The 22,206-nt window shown below is 39.1% G+C and overlaps 1 protein-coding gene across 4 annotated transcripts in view; it reads right to left on the bottom strand.

Moving 5' to 3' along the window:
• Positions 1–1,584: 1,584 nt before the first annotated feature.
• PDZRN4 (PDZ domain containing ring finger 4) overlaps positions 1,585–22,206 on the bottom strand; it is a 398,006-nt gene continuing 377,384 nt past the window's right edge. For all 4 annotated transcript variants that reach the window (XM_058307818.2, XM_058307816.1, XM_058307817.1 and 1 more), the window contains 3 exons: positions 13,518–13,619; positions 9,194–9,310; positions 1,585–5,697 (listed from right to left, as the gene is read on the bottom strand). In XM_058307818.2, coding sequence (XP_058163801.1) covers positions 4,174–5,697; positions 9,194–9,310; positions 13,518–13,619 — 1,743 coding nt within the window. In that variant the 3' untranslated portion in view covers positions 1,585–4,173. The remainder of the gene's footprint in view (positions 5,698–9,193; positions 9,311–13,517; positions 13,620–22,206) is intronic.

Raw genomic sequence — 22,206 nt, 5'->3', positions numbered from 1 at the left:
GGTGACTTCTCATAAATCTGGTGCAGTGTAACCTGGCCCCACTCTGGCTGTAAAAGGAAGCATTCTTGGGTGGAAAACAGCAATAAAACTTGAAGTACAGAAGAGATGTGGCTCAACCAGTTGAGGGCCACCTACCACATCGAAGGTCCCAGTTCGGGTCCCAGTGCCTCCTAAAGAACACAAGCAGAAGCTGCTCCCCCACCATGAGCTAGACACCACCCCCACCACAAGCAGATGCCACAGACCAGCAGAAGCCACAGCCTGTGGGGAGCGGATGTGGCTCGGGCTGTTGGGCACCCGCCTCTCAGGTGGGAGTTCCCTGGTTTGGTTCCTGGTGCCTCCTGGAGAAGGTGAGCAAATAAGCAGACAGATGAGAGAACCATTTGGGGGAGGGGGGAATAGATAAAGAAAAATAAAAAGTAAATAAATCTTAAAACAAAAATCTAAAGTACTCCTCAATAGGTGAACTAACATTGGACAATTATTTTTGTCTGTGGCTTCCTGAAGTCACTATTCACTGAAATTCTGAAACCATATTGCATGTATTTCCAAGGAATGACTGGTTTGTTTTATCCAAATTTTAAATCCATTAATATACTTCCGAAAATCATATTTTGCAAAATTATGAAAGAAAACAGAATGAAAACTCCAGATAAGTGGGTGAGAGAGAAATCATTTGCTGGAATTTAAAAAAAAAAATTTTTTTTAAGAAAAACAAAACTAAAAATTAGCAGTGAATCTGTTGCAGTGTTCAACGTTGTTACTAGGAAATTAATGAAATATTTTAAAAATATTGGTTTGAAAGAGCACCAAATGATTCCCCTAGCCATGGTACAGGTTTCTTGAGCTCTGCTTTGGAGGTACCTCATGGAGAGGAGGATGTATTATAGAAACCTGTGAGCAATTGACTCAGGCACTCAAATTTTATCCCATGTTCATGAAAAGAATCTTGAAGGTACAGGGAGGAAATCGATAATTAGGAGGGCAAATGTTGCCCTTGTATGTAGGAGAGTCTGGAAACAAGGCACAGCGATGGACCCATTGAAGTAAGTGAGAGTCTAGGCTAGAGAGATTTAAGAATGTTGGAGACACATTTTGAAGAAAAATGAACTGACCTTGGGCTGACTACATATAAGGGAAGTGCAGAAAAGACTGGGGTGGTGAGCATGAGAGACTATGTCAACAGTGGTATCATCAAAAAAGCCAAGAAGGAGAAGAGGGCAGAAGCACATTACACAGAAAAAAAATAAGTTTTGGTGGGAGATTTAGACGCACCACAGGACAGGGAGAGATAGTATGTAGTTCTCAAAGGCTGAGGGGGAGGACTCCTCCTCAGCCCACAATAAGTGTCTAGAAAGGCACAGTCTGCACAAAATAAGAGGGCGACACCTGCCTTCTTCATAGCACATGGTAAAATGTTCCCCTCTCCCAGTGAGTCATTCCCACACGGATCCTACACCAATTTCTCTCACATCTTGAATATGAAAAGCAGTAATAAATATGGAATTTCAAGGTAAGTCCAAGCAAAATATTCCTCCTCTTTACAGTCACATTTTTCTTCTGTACTGAAATGAAATATCCCACTTTTTTCTTTGCTGAGCAACAGATTTATTATTCATTTACTAAAAAAACAGGTTTAGCACAAAGATATGTTATGTAGAAAGATAAAGCATCACACATTTCAGAATTTCACTTTTCTTTTAAAGACATTTTCAACTTTTAAAATGTATAAACACAGACATGAAAATCACCAACAGCATTTTTTTTTTTTTAATTGGCAAGCACACTTGGCCTTAAATGAAAATAAAGATAAACTGGTAACTCTGGAAACACAGGAGTTCTGTGATGTGTACATGTTTCTTCTGGAAAATCTATAGGCCGATTCCAAATGATGTTTATCTATAGAAGCAATTCAAATTCAATGACAATTTAAACCTAGTTGTGTCAAGATGACAAACAATACCACAGACATTAGATTAGGAAAGGACCAAGTTCTTAAGATAGACAGGTCTCTTTATTTGAAAGCATTAGATCAAGGTAAACTCAGAATAGTACTACTCAATGGATGAACTAAGGCTCAAATGAGAAGTGATGACTTTTTCAGTTGTTTGCTATTTCTATCATCTTAACATTTTTGAGTCCAGTTTTTCCTTAAATGTAAATATGATTAGTTTCTTTCCATTTACATCATAGCCCTTCAAAAGATAACTTGGAAGAGTGGGAAATAAGGAAAATATAAACAAAAGAGCTATATGTGGAGAAGAGAGATAAATGAATAAAATTAATTTAACACAACTAGCATTCATTATTATTCACATGGCATGTACCAGAGACTTAAAAAGACACAGGAAGACACAACTGCCTTTCTCCATGAACTTAAAATCTATGCAGGGAGATACTACGTTCCACATACGTTATTGAATGATCAAATAATACAATTTCCAAGATAAAATGGTACGGCAGTTATTTAGCATCAGAATGTATGCCCAAGCACTGAGAGATTCCAAAGAAGGGGAAGATCCAGGTGTCATCAAAACAGGTTCCAAAGCGGAAATGTGTATGTGGTTACACTCTAAGGCTGGGGTAGGATTTGGCACAGAAACCCCAGAGGAGTAGCAATAAGATCATTTAGTGTAAATGAGCAGGCTTTTAATTAGCCAGGCCTACCTTGGAGAAGATCGAAAGAAATGCAATGGACAAGACCGGCAAGTCCACTGAGGGCCTTGAATAGTGTCATTCTGGTTCAGGAGCTATTAAGGAATCACCGTAGGCTTTTAAACAGGAAAGTAGCTTCAGAAAGAGTCACACGTTGTGTCTCCCATATGTTACAATGATCGATTAGGTTGAATGAAAATTTGGTCAAACCCACTTGTGCATATACATGGTTGATCTGGTCTAAAAAAATGGAATGCTTTCACTTTGTAGGGCATTATGATTGGCACATGATAAAGGTGATTGTTTATATGATGCAAAACTAGATTTAAATAATCAAACAATGTTTCCTTTTAATAAACTGACATAAAAAGCCTTGGTAGCTGTTGCTGAGTATGCCGATAATAATTGCACAGGTGGTTGCCCCCACATTTATTCCCAATGGGTCAACTAAATAAACGTCATTAGTGTCATTTTGGTGCCATTTAAACCATCTTCAGATCTCACACCCCTCATTCACCTTCTCTCTTTATGACCTTCCCAAGATTTTTCTTGACTTTCCCTAACAGGGGTGGCAGGCAAGGGGATCGTGAACTAATGATTATTGAATTATTAATTCAGATTTATGGGCCATAGCACTCTGTGAGATGCTCTGCATCTATTATCTAATTTAATCTTGGTAGGAACATGTGACACAGTGATCTTTAAGGAGTATTTCAGGGCAAGTTTATAGAAATGAAAGTGACAGAAAAGGTGCACATTTTATAATCCACAATTAGGAGTCTTCTAAATATCATACGTATATAACTATTTTACATCTGTTAACCACAGTGGACAACGAAAATAAAACACCCCTTGATAAATTTTCTTAAGGATAATCAATAATTTATTCCTCTTTTGTCATCACAGTTACCACAATTATTTAGCTACATGTTCAATGTCACTACATATCACAGGAAGATTGTCTACCTATACTTTACTGAGACAAAGACAATGGCCATTTATGTGCTAAATGTACAATGGGATGTCAAAAGGAAATGGTTTCTATGTGTAAGACAAGATGTGGCATGTGATTTATTAACACGTTGATTTTATATGTTTTATGTCAAGAAGCAAGCATAGAAATGTTTTGGCATTGAGTTGTTATGAAGGTAGAAAATAAGTAAACTAGAGCAATAAATCCAGATCTTAACTTACAATAGATACATTAAAATAGGAAATTAATTGGCTTTCCAGTACTTCTCTTCAAGGTTTTTGCTTTTTTGTGGTTTTATTTCTTTTCCCCTTTTATATCTATATAAATGAGTAATATGAATATATCACAAGATAAAGAAAGACCTCAGCCAAAACGAAGGTAGCAGTATAAGAAAAAACCAATGAAAAATTACCGGATATTTTTGCTTACAAAAAATTTAAACTATAAAGAGTCACAAAATATATATAAAAATGCCACATTGAACGAGGCAATCATACTCTACCGAAACTGGTAGCACCTTCTTAAAATCAGTTGCGTGCGTACAGTCACACAGTGGTGACCGACAAAAAGGCATTGTGGACTCGTGCTCCATCAGGGGACTTGGCCCCGTGGGTCATCAGTTCTTGGATTGTCATCCAGTTGTCCAAAATTTTCTTGTTTCTTTTTTTCATCATCTTTTTGTGGCTCAGTTCAAGGATGCTGATCTCCTTCTTGCCCTCACTGCCGCTCTGAGGATTCTCCTTGAGACACTCCAGCCGGCTCCGCATCATGACCTCTCGGCGCCGGCGCTGCTCCTTGGCGCGGACCAGGTGCTGCTTTCTCTCCTCTTTGCTCCAGTAGCGCCCCATTTTCAGCTCACTCATGGTGTCATCGTCTGTCGTCATGCCACTCCGCTCCTCCTTGATCTTTAAGGCACGTTCCTTCAGAAGTCGGTCTCGCACCGGTCTCTTGGTGATGTACCGTGTCCCGTCGCTTCTGATTTTCACCTTCCATTCCATCTTGGGCTCTGAGCACTTGGGAGACTCCTTGCACATGCTCACCAGACTGAGCTGGCTCTGAGCATACTCGACCGCAGATTTCTGCTGAATTAACTGCATGTAGCTCTGATAATGCTGGGCGTGTGCCGGGATGTTTGCATACCTGTATGAGGAGCTGTGATAAGGAGAGAGGTAAGGAATGTGCTCGCTGACCATCTTCTCTTGTTCGGGAGGCTTGTTGCTTTCCAAAATTTTCTCTTTGCCTTCAATGATACAACCCTGGTCAGCGGTTTTGGCTTTGGTGGAGGTTGACTCTTTACTGCTCTGTCCAGAAGAGGACTGATCGGTTGCCACTGAGCTTTTCAGGTTTTTCTTATTGGTGAGGTTGATCATTCTTGGAAGGGTACTGTCAGGAGAACGGTCCACAGTCAGTGGAGTACTTCTGCAGCTTTCGGCTGTGTTGTAAGCACTAGAACTGTCTTTGTCGGACTTCTCTGGGTGTTCCATGATGTCATCTAGTTTCCCCCTTTGCATATCTATGCTGGTGTGATAATTTCGGAATCCTCCATCGTGCAGGGCCCAGATGTCGCCATATTGGTCTGTCACTTTCTGAAGCCTGTGAGCCTGCATGATGTTCTGGCACTCGAGTTCAATGTTTCTTAGCTCTTCATTAAGCAACTGTAGCTCATGCTCCACTCCCTCTTGCTCCCCTTGATTGCATGCAATTGTGCTGCTTGAGTAATACAGGTCATACTCTCCATGGTTTCGAATCTTACATTTGAGCTCCAACAGCTGGCGAAATCTTTCACACTCGTCTTGGTTTCCAATGCAATCTGAGTCAATGTATTCACCAGACACGAAGCTCTCATTGCATTGAAGTTCAACACTTCCTAGGGTGTCTTGACTCTGCCCCAGTTCTCTTTTGCTCTTCAAAGAAGGGCCATTGGGGTCCTCGGCTGCATTCTCCTGCTCTGAGCTCTCATCATTTCGCAGGCTTTCATCTGTGCGCCCCACGCCACTGTCCTTCTCGTGGTTGTTGGATGAGGATGTAGCTGTGTCTGTGGTGCCTTCTTCTTCTTCTTGCTTTTTTGGCTAGGAAAATAAAGTTAGGAGAACAAAGAAGATTAATTCTTCTGAAAAACACTAATTCTTGAAAAACTTGCTGAAAAACAATGTTTCTTGCCAAAAGTGTAGTTCCCAGAAAACTGCTCTAATTTTAGTTTCCATAACAATTTTTGACATAAAGGTGATTTGCTCATGGTAGATTTTTATACAATTAAAGAAAACAAAAGCTGTTTGACTATGTCTACAATACTCACTCGGAGAGACATGAAACAGGACACGTTTCAATAAGTCATCCTTGTTTTAAGGGTTTCTTTACTTGGGCAACTCTGGGGTGAAGGTGTAAACATAAGGTGACTCTATGAACTTTAAAGGTGGTAATACACAAAAGTATGAGTAAGACAGAATGTCTAAATGGTCATCAGCCATCTGGAGGTCTAGAGCTCAGAAGCCATCATTACTTTACTTTTTTTCCTGAACTTTCCTCAAGAAAATGGAAATAAAACACATTTTTTAAATGATCTAGCAATACACCAACAATGGTAAATCAAACATCAAAAAATGCAGGAATAGACCAATATTATGCTAGCCCTGGAGCCCAGAACCTTCTATCTCTTGGTAAGGAGTCTTAATGCCGGGGGGATTCAGGTTCTTAGTAACAGATGACCAAAAATACAGCTCCATCTACCAGTGCCAGGATTTCTTACATGTCCAGGGGGCCATATTCCCAGATACATGGATTTTGATTTTCAGTGCATCTCCAAAGCAACAACAGTGGATTTCTTAGGACTCACTGGAATTACATAAAAAGATTTTCCTACCCTTAACCAGTAATTTCCTTCAAAGGTGAGTTTTATTATACTGAGTGTACAAATGACAGTGTCAATGAAAATCTGAGGACCACTGATTGCCAGAAATGGGCAATGGCCATAATGCTATTTACATATATATATAAATTCACTCCCTGGTAGTCTGTGGTTTTCATGTAGAGCAATTGCTGCCACTACCCTAAAGAGTTGCATAGTTAGCTCCTTCTTAGTGGATAGGTTAAAGTTACTTTCCCCTCTAATATTCAACATCTACATGGCAGTTTCTAGATAGTATTTGTCTTATGTCTAAGTTTCCTCACAATTAGACAGGTACATATTTTTTAAATAGCAGGTTTAATTGCATAATTATATATAATTTAGGTTGTGAGTGTTAAAGAAAGGAGGAATAGATGGAAAAAAGTATTTTAAAATGGGGTTTCAAAGGGTCTCTTTGGATAATTGCTATTTTCTTAGACATAAGCAATGAGAGAGGAAAACCTAATATAAGCTAAAGTGGAAGGAATATGACCTTGTAGCATATTGTTCAAAGACTCCCCATCTTTCCCTAAAATATTTTCCCTCATTTGTTGAAAGCATCCTGAGTTTGATTTTAAATCTTGATGAAAAATTATAATTAAGTAATTTTAACTCGCTGTATCTTTCTGTCCCTTACTATAAGCTGACAATAGGAGGAAAGTGTGGTGACATCTTCACATTGTGCCATAAGGCCCTCAAAGGATGTCACTGATATTGGATATTTGAATTTATAGATTGTATTATTTATACTTATATTTTCATATACCCTGTAGTGAGCTGAAAAATTATAAGAAGGCTAGTATTTTTCCTTATTGTACATTCAGTGCAAATGATAAAGACAAATCATGCCCTAGGACGTATTGTGCAATGTATCAATGGCGGCCATAGATCCCAGGATTGTTTGTAACGTGGAACTTTCCACAAAGTAGTTTTACATATAGATGTGTGGTTATTTATTTTTATTGAATTTCCCTTTCATTTTTCACTATTTATGAACCAATATGGAAATAAAAAGTTTTCCATTCTCGAGCCTAGAATTCTTGGTTTCTAATATAATGCTACTCTATCATTTATCATTTCTCTATGGAAATATCAGAGTGACAGGCAGTGTTTCTACCAAGACATTTCTAATGTAGTATTATTGTTTATAAGGGCAAAGGACTTTTAAAGGTTTCTATACTTCTCATCATTTTTCAGTCTCATGCTGAAGAAAAATTTCTACACAATGAAAATCTAACCTCAGGGACATCTAAAGACCTAGCATTTGTCTTAAGTCAGATGAGTAGGCAGCATGTGACACCATATCACTTCACCTGGACAGGTTTCTTCCCTACTTTCTTTATTCCAACATCCTCCTGTCAGTTCTGAATTAGTTCACATTCTGCATCTGAGCAAGAAAAGGCTTGGAACAAGACCTTTCTTCCTTATAACCAGCAGCTGCCACCAAAAAATATCTTTATTTGTGGCCAGTTGGAGGCAGACATTAAAATTCCAATCTCTCCTACCTATACTGAAAGCAATTGCCATGGTTCTCGCATCACTTTGGAGAATGAACTACTTTCTGGTTGTGAAGTGGCCAGCAAGCATCTGTGATCCACACATGAGTATAGGACATCTGGCTGTGTGGTCATTGGGGTTTCTGTGGCTTGCAATCTAATGATTAATATAATGGGTGTGTGTACACACATGTGCACACACATTACATGTCTTAGTTAAGGGATGCTAGCCTATCAACACATTTTAATATTCAGCTTGGTAAAGTGATACTATGATCTTTAGTTTCATGTTCCTAAATAACTATCAAGATTTTTTAAAAGTTGTCTTTCAGGATATATTAAGTATTAATGCTGAGAATAGGATGCTAATTAAATACATCAGTAAATTGACACAGAAGTGTGAATAAAACTGTTACCAGTCATAAAGGGTTGAGAATACATTGTTCTTGTTTTGTTCCAGCAGGAAAACAACAAGTTGAAAAGAATCCTAAACCTCACTTTGCCACAAGCCACTTTGTGATTTTTTTATTAGTTGTGAATCAATTAAGGGCGGGAACTTTGCCTCATTCTTCTTTGTATGCTCAGTATCAAACAAGGTGCTTGGATCATATTAGGAGTTCAAAAAATATTTGCTGAATGAATATGTGACCTTAAAGCAAAATGATGTTAATAATCTCAAGTAGATCTATCCTTATTCAGGGATAGGCAGGTCGTAATCATGATGCTAAATATATAAATAAGTAAGCTGGATGGCTTGCATTGTGCCATCATTATCCCATAGTAGCTAGATATTCAAACAGATACATAAATATTTTAAAGTAAAGTCTTACTTTTGTTTTTGGCAGCTACATGCAATATAGTTTGTCTCCAGTTTACCTTTTGAGAATGCCATAATTTTCACTATTAAATTTTCACATTTAGGTCAAAGCAGTACCTAGATCAACATCTGAATGCTGCTCTACTTTCTTGACAATGGACTCTAATACCGCCTAAACTGGAAGTATTTGTCATAGAAAAAAGTGTACTTTCTCTACTTCATTGAAGATGATCATTTACTCTCAAAAATTATCATGACAGACATGTTTGATCAAACCCTTTGATTTTGTTTTTTTCTCCATTTACGGTTATATCTTTAAAAAGAAATAGCAACATTTCAAATGATGTAGTTCAAATTGTTGGCTCTACCTGTTCCACCTCATTGGCAATGTGCTGCATTGCTTCTTTATGCTGTTCTTCCAGCATCTCCAGGTTTAACTCCTCTAAAAATTCATTCCTTTCATCTTCCAGCCAGCCTTCATCCAGCTGCAAAAGAATACATTAGTACATTATATTATGTTGTGAGAACTCATGCTAAAATAGGGTAAACTTAAACGGTGATACCTGACCAGTTCCTTTTATCATAATGATTCTCTTCAGAATACCAGCCTACTATAGTTCCCCTCTCAGAAAGAAGAAAAGGTGATAAAAAAAAAAACCAAACAACAAATTGGACCCTCCTGCCTTTTATCCTTTCCTGAAACAGAGCTACAGATTTTCTCTCCTAACTGTGGAGATCTCAAAGCAAAGAACATTACCTTCTTTCAAAATGTATGAAAAGCATACTGCATAATCCACAGCTGTCATGCTCATTACCTCCAACCGTCCCCGTGTTACAAGAACTGCAATGGTTACTAATAAGGCTATGAAACAAATTGGGCTTTTTTTTTGCCTCAACAATTCCCATAGTCAGTGCACATCAAGTGTCCCCAGCACACTGCTGCTCCCTTCACCCTGATTTTTTATTTCTAGACAAAGCCTCCTAAGTGAACGAGATGGCTGCTTGCCACAACAGAATTTACAGACAACATTTATCTGTTTAAAAAAAAAAAAGAAAAAAGAAAATACTAAGCTATCCTTTTAGAAAAACAGCCATGATACACCACGTCTATTTTGATTCATTTTTTGGGACTCATGCTAAGGAAAAATGCTAAGGCAGATGGGGCATTGAAGGGTGGTAGAACTGTGAGGAGTATGCAGGGTCCTCTTCGTAGGTGTGCAGTGCAAGTCATCCTGCAGGAGACTTAGACGAATTAAACGGAGCCAATCCTTTGCTTCTTGAGTCAAAGTGAAATAGAAAACTGGTGGTTACCTCAAGAATATGATCGGTGCTGACAGTCAATGCAGATAATTGGCCTCAAAGGGGATTTTTGGAACTGGAGTACATACATGTAGTGATTAAATTATGGTTAGTGATTAAGTGGTTAGTTGATTCAATTAACTGGATTATTGTTAAAGCTATGCTTTACTCATGCTACAAAGAAATGGCAGCTTTGGGGAACGGATGTAGCTCAAGTAGCTGAGCACCTGCTTCCCATATACAAGGTCCTGGGTTTGAGTCCCCATACCTCCTAAAAAACACACAAACAAAAAACCCAATTCTCATGGGGGAGTGGATGTAACTCAGTGGTTGAACACCTGCTCCTATGTATAAGGTCCTGGGCTCAATCTCTAGTATCTCCTAAAAATAAAAAAAAAGAAAAGAAAAAAAAAAATAGAAGCTTTCTAGTGAGTGCAAATTGGGTATAGTTTGAGGTGATTTCACCACCAACTGGGCCAAATAAGCTTTTATTTACAAGTAAAACAATCACAACAACAAAAAGACTGAAAGAAGGACAACTAAACTGCACCAAATAGGCAATAGCATATACATATTATATTCATTAATGTAAAGGCAAATCACACAGATTTCTTGGTATTTACTTAAGGCCATCTAGCACTTAAATTACCGCAAAACTGAGTAGAGCCAAAATATGGACACAATTATTCATCCTCATTTATCTTAATGTGACTTGAATAACTTGAGAGGGTTCTACCCCACTGACTTTGATATGCAGATGAGCTATGATAATTAAGCTGACTAAAAATTTAAATTCAGCCCAATTTATAATTGTCCACATTGCAAGTTATTTAATCCCTTTTTAAGTTTTATGAAGCTGCAAATGCCAAACTCCAAAACAAATCACTTAAAGCCAGGAATGTTTATATTTTATCAACAAACCAGGGAATTTTTCTTTAATTAAGTCGAAACAAACCACCTCGTGTCTGTGATACAGTGACATAGGAAACAGAGTCCTTTGAAGTCTTAATGAAGGTGTGGGGAACATAAGAATAAAAGGTAGAAATTAATGATTCCCTACAACTTTTTTCTTATGAATAACCCCATAGATCTTTGGGTTACTATCTCTAGGCTGGAGTACACTGAGTAAGGAGAGATTCTTCTTGTTTCCTTCATTTCACTACTGTATTTCCTCCCTCTCCCTAGCTGTGCTTTCAAGGCAAACTAAGTCTCATGCTGAGGCATGGACATACCTCCCCTCCGAGCTGGGCTGCCGGAAAGGGAGCATCCAGTCTTTCTTCACCCAAATGGACGACACGCGCCATTTCAGATAAAGCAACAACCTACACCGCCTCAAAGGCAGTGACTACAAGTTCTTACGCTCGCCCTACCGGCCCCAATGGCCCAAGGGACAGAGTAGCAATATCTTTAATGGTCGGAGGAAAAAAATCGGCAGAAAATGAAAGGAAGTTGACAGGGAATGAAATGAGAGGAGTGAGTTATTTAAAACTCTTGCACAGATGAGCAGGGCTGCCCCCAGCAACTCTGTATCTCATTTCTAAGAGTCAAGAGGGTATTGGAAACATTGGGGGGGGGGGGGGAAGCTAGAAAAAGAACACAGAAAGCTTCCACATTGTCACTGAATAAAATACATATGCCAAAAAGCAATAACGAGAAATAGCGAATTTGATGAAAAATATGGGTGCTATAAAGTCAAGATAGGTTTTTATCATTTCTTACCACTTTAAATTACACTTTTAAAGGTGTTAAAATGCATTCCCCCCCCCCCCTTTTTTTCCCCAGAAATCTGATTTTCTGAAGCTGATCTGCCTCCCTCCAATGGCATGGAGGCTGCTTCAGGAACGGGAGGCTAATGCAGATCCTGACTTTGACAGAGAGGACAGCATCCTATGCAGACAGACAACCATCCTGTATCAATTACCGAAGGGAAGTCTGGTTTGAAAACTGATATTCCAACATCGACTCGTTTGGAGGAAAAGGTCAGGAATGTAGCCAGATATGCAAAACACTCCTGGTTCTCCCAAACATAAATACTCCATCAAAGATTAACAGGAGCTGGTCTTATGTCCATTTCTATTCTTTCCACAGTCCATTATAGCCATTATGTGGCACAGTACAAGGGACTGCTTTAATTCAGAGTTGAGGAGCTTCTCTAGCAGTTACATGGAAAGGGCAGGCAAACCGCATTATGTCACTAAAATATTTTTCCTACAGCAGAGATAACTCCTGAGCTGCCTCTTGAGTCCTCGTCAATGGGCCATGAATTTCACCAATATGTATTTACCCCCTTTATTCTGCTCTTGTTCAGGAAAACAGGATCAGTACTAGTTTGAGAAGTTTCCAGGCCACGGATGAGCATTCATGTGTGCTTTAAAAAGTGCCTCCCAGGCCAGGCAGTTGTGTAGGATCCCTTTTCCATGCCTGAGACCTCAGGTGTGTAACTTTCCTGTGTCCCGGGGCAAAGGCAGACTTTATGGGAACCATTTAGCATGGTCAAGGACATAAAGGAAATATATGCGGAAACAGGGATCTTTTATAACCACTATATTCAAGCCAGGAATCAGTCCGACACTGAAATATACTTCCTCGATGTAATTTATAGATAGTATGCAGTTACTGAGTCTGAAAAATATCAGATCAATAACCTGAGAGACGAATGGCCACATAACCAACTTCACTCAAGCTACTGACAGGTGGAGAGAATGGTGACAACGTACTGTCCTTGCTGCGTCGTGGTGGGAAATAAAAAGGATATAAAAGGAAGTACCAAGAGTACTTTTCTTCCACCATTACCTCTCCTTTACTTTCATGACATCTCCCTCTGTAAAGATATAAAAACATTCCTTTAGAAGCCATCAGTTTGTTTTGACCAGACAGATGGTTTTGTCACACTAAACCTGGAAAAAATTCACTTACTACAATGGAACCATGCCATGTTATGTAAGACTTTATTTGGTAGTTATGCTAAAAAGGTTTAAGTTGATAGCTAGATATGCTAATGTTTCTCTCATTAGAGATTCTTGCAAGATACTTTAATAGATCAATTAGGTATTTTTAGATGGAAACCTAAAGCGAGAATCCACACAAAATAAAAAGTCATTTAAGGCAAGGATTTTTTCACTTGCAAATTCATTTAAATAACTTGCAAGTGGAAGGAGAGAGTGATGATTCAATTTTGTATGGCTCTTTTAAAACAAGATGTTCAGCTGCCATTTTGTGGTGCAATATATGGGAGACTTTAACATATTACATTTTTGGTAAGGCTGGTGTAAGTTAGGAAAGATCAGTCTTACTTCTACTTTGTTTCTATAAATATTCATGGTACTGATTTGATGCAGCATAGCTGATAATGAGTATGAAGTTCAGCCTCCAGAATTTCATCTTTGCTCTGACCTGAATCTCTGGCCTTGCAACAAGCAGCAGGATTCTCTTGCACTCATCGCTAGAGAGCAATGCCACCGCTTCTTCTCGATTTTGGACGTCTTCTCCATTTATCTAGAAAACAAATGAAAGCGGCGCCATTAGTTTCCATTTCCACAATGCTGCACACAATAAATGGCAAATATCAGCTCATTTATGGTGAATGTATGGACAATGAAGCTCGCACAATGGGCTCATCTCCAGCCCCTCCGTGGTAAGTGCCTTCACTCAATTACGCGCTTACTGTAAGAGCCATATCGATCCCTGAAGGATGGGGGACATCAGAGGAAGCAGTTATGTTCATAAATGTCCAACCCGTGCCCTGGCAACATACATCTAGCAACACAATTAACCGGTCCCTGACAGGTGACGTTCATCTTTCTCCGCTCAGAGTAATGGAAGTGTCACACTGAGATAATAGTGCTGGGGGAAGCAGGCCTGGCAACACCACAACTGAAATCGGTCATCCTGCGTGCTCGCTGCGAGCCAGTTAGAGGCCGCACTGTTATCTCTCACCGGGCAGTCCTGCCAGGCCACTGCGCGCGGCGATGGCTTTTCAGCAAGTCGCGTTTGTTTGTGGGTCTGACTCGGTGGCCCAAACACCGCTCTCAGGACATCTTTCATTGCTTAACTAATCAAAAGAGGCAAAAGCTCATCAGAAACACCCCCAGTCAATACTGAGTCAATACTCCAGTTCCTTTTGTAAGATTTGTCCGTTTTAAGGAACAACAACACTAATGAAATATCTTAAGGTGCATCTCCTAAGTACACTTGCATTTTTTTTTTTTTAGAATTAGCATAGAGAAAAGCTGAGTTTTTAAAAGAATGCTGAGTGAAAGAAGTCAGGCTTAGGTATACTTTTGATTATAGAGAACAGGTTCCATTGGCATTTGAAATATCTCTTTTTTTCTAAATTTTAAAGGTTTGCTGAAGTTTATATTTTAAACTACATTTTCATGTTCAAATGTATTTCGCTCTTAGTTAATGCAGTTTTTTTCCTTTGGATATTCTAAAATTATTTTATCGATTACTCAAATGCATAGAGACAATGGGATTCTTGGTCTATAAAATATAAATCAAATATGTGGAAGGAAACGTCAACTAAAGAGGTCAAATAGTTCTGTCTAAAATGGGTATTAATCACTTCTTAGGTTAAACAGATGTAAAAATGCGGCTGCATGGATCAGTTTGTCAACAATTAATTTAATGCCTTCACTACAGAGTTCTGCCTAAAAGCAGACTATTAAGGATTTCTTCATGTGGATCTCTGGGGTTGTAGCCAGTGCATGAGGACAGACGTAGCATTACCTGAAAACAAGCCTAGGAATTTCAACTTTGAACCACAATAATGATCCCTACTCCTAAACTGTTATCATATATATTTAGTGAAAAGAAAGCAGATCATAGTTAGAGGGGGGAAAAATAGTCCACAACCACAAGCTGTGCTTCTTGCTCTAAAATAAAAACATCATTTTAGTTTCTCACATATATAGATAGATAGGAGATGTGGTATTTACAAGTCTTTGTGTGCATTTCCTTTTTTTTTTTTTTGCAATTCAAAAATAGTATTCACAAAATTTGAAAAGAAACGCTATGACTTCAAAATGAAGAGTAATGAATAATCGGGAAGGATATGTTGTGGTTTTTCAAAAATATTTTTCTCTAAAGTTATTTACATATTGACCTGAAGGCCTTTTTTCTCAAACAATGATAAATTGCCGGCGGTAGATTCCACTGCACCTCCCCCATTCCCAATTAAATGCTGTGTTAAAATAACAACTTGCTGACTTTTCTTTTCTTTTTTAGTTAGGCCAGTAAAAAGGATTTATTGGGAAATGGGGGAAAAGAACAGAGCTTGCTGATAAGTGGGAGAGAAGGATGGAAAAACACACTGAGATTTGGTGTGGCTCCTCTAGGCAGAGAGAACCACTTGCTGACATTTTACTCTCTGAATTTTGAGGGCTTATGTCCATTCCATAGTAACTCTCAGTCGAGTATCTGCAGTGCCTCTACTTGTCTATTAATTATGAACCTAATATTTCACTTTCTCTCCCCTATAGGTACATTTGATTCTAACACAGCTTTTCATCTCCTCCACATTTGAAACATTATTTTCACTTTTCTCCTGTTCTCCAGCCCATTCTTTCTTCCTCTAAAGTTCACTTAAGAGTCACCTAAGTACTCCTCATTCATGTTAGTCTAATGTTGCTCCTTGGTCTCTGTATTTCCCAGGCACAACATGTATCCACAATAGTGAGAATGTCTTGGAGCAATAGCTGCGGCTGGTGTCGGGCAGCTCTGTTTCCGTGGTGCCTGGCTGGGGCGTGGGCGCTGGACGGAATTCTCCAGATTTGCCAGGCTTGTCCCCCGACCTTTGCATTGGAACAACTGAGGCTAAAGATCATTTATGGGCGGAGTAAGAAAATAGACTTCATGGCGGATTCTACATTTAACATTAACTGATTGTTTTAAGAACTTAATATTAACTTAATAAGTTAGCGGTGACTTTATGCCTCTGGGTCTGCTTTGTTGTCGGTGATCCTACCTGCCTCTCTCTCTCTAGAACTGCAGAGTGGTCAAAAGCGCAACTTAGGAGCCACATCGCGTGGGTTCGAGTCCCACTTCCTCAATTTCCTGGCTTGGTTATCTTAGGCACGTAACCTAAATTGCTTGCATTGCCCTTCAATATCTTTCCCTGTAAAATACAGATAGTAGTACTTTTCTCAGAGGGTTGTTCTAGGGATTAAATGAATCAATATATGTAAAGGGCTTAACTAAGTGCTTGGTACATAGAAAGTTCCTGATGTTGGCACTTATTACTGTTGATGCTATTACTATTGTTAATTATCATTTATATTTTAATCCTCAGTAAAGGAAAAATGCTTTTCTGCTAAATGGAATAAATATGCTAAAATTCATGCATAGTAATTAAATCCACAGAAGTGACCATGATTGTATTTTAGAAGTATCTACCTCATAAAAAATTTTTTTAATTTTTAGAGGGCCACAAGGAAACATTAGAGTCCTGTCTGCTCTCCAGTACCTTGACTGTTGTTATTTATTCCTCTCCTCTGTGAAATCCTAATGATGAGAACTACTGTCTCCAGTCCTGGCAATAAGTCCTTATTTTGAGGGACAGTTCATATGTTGCAGGAAGCCTTTTACATTCAGAACCATGCACAGAATGGAATGAGTCTGCCACAAAAATCCAGAATTTAAATGTAATTTATTGTTTCGTTTTCAAACTAGGGGCCACTTTAGTCAGCTGGCTGGTAGACCCTATTGTACTCAGAACACTAGTTGGTATCAGGGTAAGAAACAGAGCCGTGGGTTTCAGCCAAGATGCCTCCCCCTGAAATGAAAAGATCAGAGGAGAGGAATCAGATAGTGCTTTCAAAACTCGGCTGTTCTCGTTCCTGAATTAAGGGCTATTAGCCACAGGGCTGCTTGAAGGGACGTGGCTTGCTGCACCTGGAGAACCCAGGCAGACACCAGAGTGCGGGATGACGCACAGGGCAAGGGCAGCGGGAGGGTCCTGTCCCCACAGCTCAGCGCACGGCCTTCCGTTTTGATGAAAAAGAGGGCAGGGGAGCCAGAAGAGAAACATGTAACTTTTTGCACAAATGAGGAAACTCTTGGCTAGACAGTGTCTCTGTCTCATTTTCTATGCACGAGCATATGTAAATATTAGTTTCAAAATGGGTATTCCCTTGATTTGGAAGAGACTGTGGTAATTACATAGACAAATCAGTCAAAACCTCCCTTTAGGCCCCATTTCCTATATGTACTTATGAGTGCATATAAAAAAATTTAACATAGCTTTTTACACGAATATACCGATTTTTAGGTTTCCTATATTCGTGCAGCAGAGGTAGGTCAGCAACCAAAATATTTGCGAGTGCTATCACTTATGGTACTTCCTATGAAAATCCAAGAATCTTAAACAAAGGAGGAAAGATTTATTTCAAATCTGCTTATATTTTAGTGTGGGGAGAAAGAAGATGAATGAATTGCAGACAGATAGGGAGGGAAAGAACAGAAAAGGGCAAAATCAGTTATCCAAAGCGAAGAAAACCAAAGAGTAGGAAGAAATGCTGGTGACCAGTTTATGTGCAGGATGGTGAAAGGAAGAGAGAGCTCTTTAGAAGTCTTAACATTCCATGGTTTGAGGTTGTACAGGGCTCTGAGAGTAATTCTGAGGAACACAACTGATATTATTGGCCAATGTGAGATTCGGCTGTTGATGTGGATTATTTTAGGCTGACCATCCCAAGGAGAAAATGAGAATACGGCGTTTTCTCCATTGGAGAGCTGGTCTTTGTTGGTCTTTCATCTTCCTCTCTGGCTCAGAGACGTCTTGTCTCTGCTCAGCTCTGTGATTCTGTGAGAGGACTCCTCCCAGAAGTGTGAGTGGGATACAGCTGATTCCACAAATTCCCAACAACTGCACAGCAGAGAGAACTAACGGTTGCCAAGAAAAAGCACGTAAGGACTAGAACGCGTTCTTATGAAATTGGCTCATGCCTTCTCTTCTCTATTATCCTTATTTTACGTGAATCTTGTGCGTGTGTGTGTGTGTGTGTACAGAGTCATTGGCGAGGTCATTTAGCAGGTCCACAGTATGCCACATTCAGAAAATTTTAGTTCCACAATGAGGGTGGGACCATAGAAATACTTGCCCTAGGTCATCAAAAACAGGAAATTAAAATCACAATTACTCTAAAGAGGTCTATTTAAATAAAAGCCAGCCAGGAAATTTCAAGGATAAGAAGTAAATCCTTTCTTTCTCCCACTCTCCTCTCCCTGGCAAAGGCATCTTTAATTGCTCATTAGGAGGGTATCCTGTAATCTCCTCGCCAGCCATAGGGGAGCTATTTGTCTCTGGGAACAATTTTGTCAGTCCTATTTAATATCATTTCACCATTACCCTTAAGACTCTGTGTTTCCTATGTGTGCAGATAGAATTGAATTTTTGGCTTTTTAAATGTGACATTTATTTATTCATTAAGTGTGGAATATTTATCACTGAATATAAAGTAATCAGGCCGAAAACTGCCCTTTTTCAATCCTGCTGTTGTTTCTTTAATGAACCAACTCCATTAAGGAATGTCTTATTTTACTGGAAAACTATCTGCCCATAATATATTTAAGCACATGGAAGCATCAAAACGTATAGAATGCATATATGGAAACACTTGCATTTTATTTCTATACATCTCCACCCTCAGAACCTGCATAATAATCATTAGATTTAAATTAACATAAACGAGCCATGGTAGAGTGGAAGCTGGAAATTAGGAAAGTTGCCAGGGGAGGGTGGAGTAGGAGGTGTGGGAATGTGGAGAGTAGAGGGTGAGAGGAAGGGGCGATGACAAGAGAGGAGTAAGCATACAGAGAAGGTTACGTTACTTTCAGTAAACTTAATTGGTTATGCTAATAACCAAGTGAATAAAAAATTTAAAATTATTTCAAATATTGAAATAATAAAGCATTTTCAAAGCTTTCATTATCAGGAAGACACGATAAAATGGTTTCCTTAATTTCTTAATGTGGAGAGAAGAGTAACTTTTTCTGCAGATTTTGTTGACCTATTCTATCATCCTCTCCAGTGAGTTGCCTTTGTTTTATTTATTTATGAGTATGTGTGACAAACATTGAAAATATGGGGGTAAACAAGACTAGGTCTTTGCTTCCTGACCCACTTTCCCTTCTCTGATGCGTCCAATGACAGACAATTCCACTTTATTTAATGACGGGTTACTGATGTGGGCTATGGGTGGAAGGCTCTTTGTCTCTTCAGAGATAACTAAGTTATTTGACTTGTGGGTGTGGAACGGTAAGAGGCTGCAGTCCTGCCCTTAGGGATGGTGACAGCAGGCTCCAGTCCCAGGAAATGTTTAACAAAGCAAGGGCTATAAACTTTAAGTATTTAGGGGAAATGCAAAACCAAGGCTTATCTAAAATGTCTGGAGTCCTTGCTAAAAGCTTACCTAAGATGTGGAAGAGATATATGCTAATTGAAGCCTATTGAGAACTGAAACAAAGGGACCATTTGGCCTTTCCTCTCTGTATAAAAGACGTTTGAAAATCTTGTTCCGGGCTCGGGATTCAAACAGAAAGCTCCCGAGTCCGGCCGGCCGTCAATAAACCATTTTTCCTTCTCAAAATCATTCCTGAGTCCTGGCCTCTCTATTCTCAAATAATTGAACTTCTCTTAAATTCCACAACATTAATGGCGACCGCGAAGGGACAAAAATGAAGGCCAGAGACGGTAGCATTTTGCTGCCCCTTCCAAATCCCCGAGGAAGCCGGGAGGACTCGGGTGAACCCCAAATCTAGGCGCCCCTGGATTAAATTTAATCCAGAAAAGATGTGGGCTCCACCAGAATCTTCCCGACAAAATCAAGGGGCAATGGAAGGTCTGAAGAGAAAGATTCTGGGAACGAAAAAGAGCTCCGAACAGGGAAGAAGGTAAGACTCCCCGGGTGAGCAGAGTCTGGAAGGCCCTAGCTTTAATTGAGGCTGATCACCTCCCGAGAGAACCCTAGTAGCCCCAGAAGGCTGGGGGGAAGCCGTTCTCTCTAGGCTTGGGAAAAGGAGGAAAACCGGGGAAAAGCCCTGGTGTTTTGGGTTTGTCTAACTGCATGTTAGAATCTGGTACTGGTCTTATATCCACTAAAGGAGTGGAGTCTTGATTTTAATAGGAAGGGTATTTATAGGTTCGAGTCCTAATATCCTGGAAATTGGTCTAGATTAAGGAAAACAAAACTTGGTTACAGGAAAATGGATCGGCTTTTCTGGTGGAGCTTGGTCTGGGTGTAAAGTTTAAACAGTGGAAAAGTCTAGCTGAAATCTTTTGTTATGGTGCTAATTTGTGAATGAATTTGCTTTATACCAAATGTTAAGTGTTCTGAGGTTTGTGATGGCTGTGGGGGCAGCCGTGGTGAAAATAAATATATAAACTTGTGAGTCAGATTAGTGACCTTTGTGCTTCTGTCTGTGTCAGTTCAATGTTAGTGTTGGAGTTGTGTCCTTACATGAAGTAGAATTACAGCTGAGCTGGAGCCCTCCCTTGCCATTGGCAAGGGGGTGAAATGATTCTGGGGCAAAAGCTGAGGAGTCTAGATGTTTGTGCATGTTCTGGTGTCTTGTCTCTGGTCTGGCCCTTTGCCCCGGCTTGGAGGCCATCTGTGTCCGCGCCAAGCACCCAAGTCTGTTGGGAATGTCCCAGTCAGGGCGGCTGGGTTCCTGGGAGAGTTGCCAAATTTGAGTAGGTTCTGTCTGCCCATTTTGGCTGAAAGCTGGAAAGGGGGGAGCGGCTTGCCCCTTTCCAGTGAGTCCACCCTTCTATTCATAAGCCGCATTCCTGTTTCTTGTGCACCCGACTGCCTGGAAGGGGGGGAAGTGAAGGAGGTGAAAAGCAGAATCAGAATAAATGCAGTAAATTTCCCTCCTTAGGGTGTCAAAGCCAAAATACGTTTGCATTGTGCTCAGGTTCTTAGAAGGTATTGTAGTAACCTTAAGTAAGAGAATGTGTTCTGTGAAGGTAAACTTTGTATTAAGGGTATAAATAATTATAAAAGTTTTACAAAGCATTGTTTAAGGTATTTAAGTGGCTAATTGCAGAAAGTCATTATTTAACAAAACTGAATTGATAATAATAATAATAAAAGGCAATTTTATAACAAACTTATTCGGCAGCCAATCTCCCCTGCCAACTTGCTTCCAAAAAAACTGTTTCTGGTATTACATGCTACTAAGTATTTAAAGTGAAGAAAAGTTCATTATTTTAACAAACTTGTTTAGTATTAATGGCAATTATATGTTGCAAGAAGTTTGCCTGGTAACTTAGTATGTGGGATATATGGAGTGTGTTTTTATTGTTAAGGAAACAGAAGATGATTTTGTCCTAAGATAAAATGATTGATTATTGGAAAGAGTAGAGTGTGGGACAGAACCTGAATGAATACTGAAAGTGTAGAAGGTTTGTGGAAGGGAAATTTTTATGATTAAAATTGAATAAGATCAATATACAAAGAAAATCTTTTATCAATAGCTTCTTGTGCTTTAACCTCATCATATCCTCAATGTTTGAAGAAGAGTTCTTTTAAAAGAACATTTTATGTTCTAGAAATCAAATCCTGAAAAGTAGCCTTTTATTTCAAACTAACTGCAAGAGATTTATTCTTTCACTTTAAAGGAAAAATTAAAGTAATGGTTAAGTTCATTTAATATGTTATAAGTTGAATGAAAGGTATTTAAAGGTGTTATAAAATTAATAGTTTTTTTAAAAATTAATAAAAACTGTAACTAAGAGTTAAAATCATTTATAAATGCATTTATATTGTAAAACAGTGGAAAGACAATAACTAAGATTATAGCTGGGTGAATTTAGCCTGAAACTATTATTTAAGTGTAAATTCTACACTAACCTTTCCTTTGTTTATGGTTGCTTCAAGCCTAACCTCACCCTTTGCCTTTGCCTATGGTTATTTCATAATTGAGAAGAGCTGGGACATCACTGTCTCCTCTCCTGGTATTAGTAACCCTTTCTCTCATGAATTCAAGTGTAAACTAAATAAATTGCTGCCTGATAGAATAAGGTTAAATGACCACTGGAGTTTTATTATCTCCAAAACCAAAAGGGGGGTGGAGGGGGAGA

This window comes from Dasypus novemcinctus, chromosome 12 (assembly GCF_030445035.2).
Source record: "Dasypus novemcinctus isolate mDasNov1 chromosome 12, mDasNov1.1.hap2, whole genome shotgun sequence".
Classification (NCBI taxonomy): Eukaryota; Metazoa; Chordata; class Mammalia; order Cingulata; family Dasypodidae; genus Dasypus; species Dasypus novemcinctus.
The sequence above is the reverse complement of the archived record's forward strand: the minus strand, read 5'-3'. Positions and strand labels throughout refer to the sequence as shown.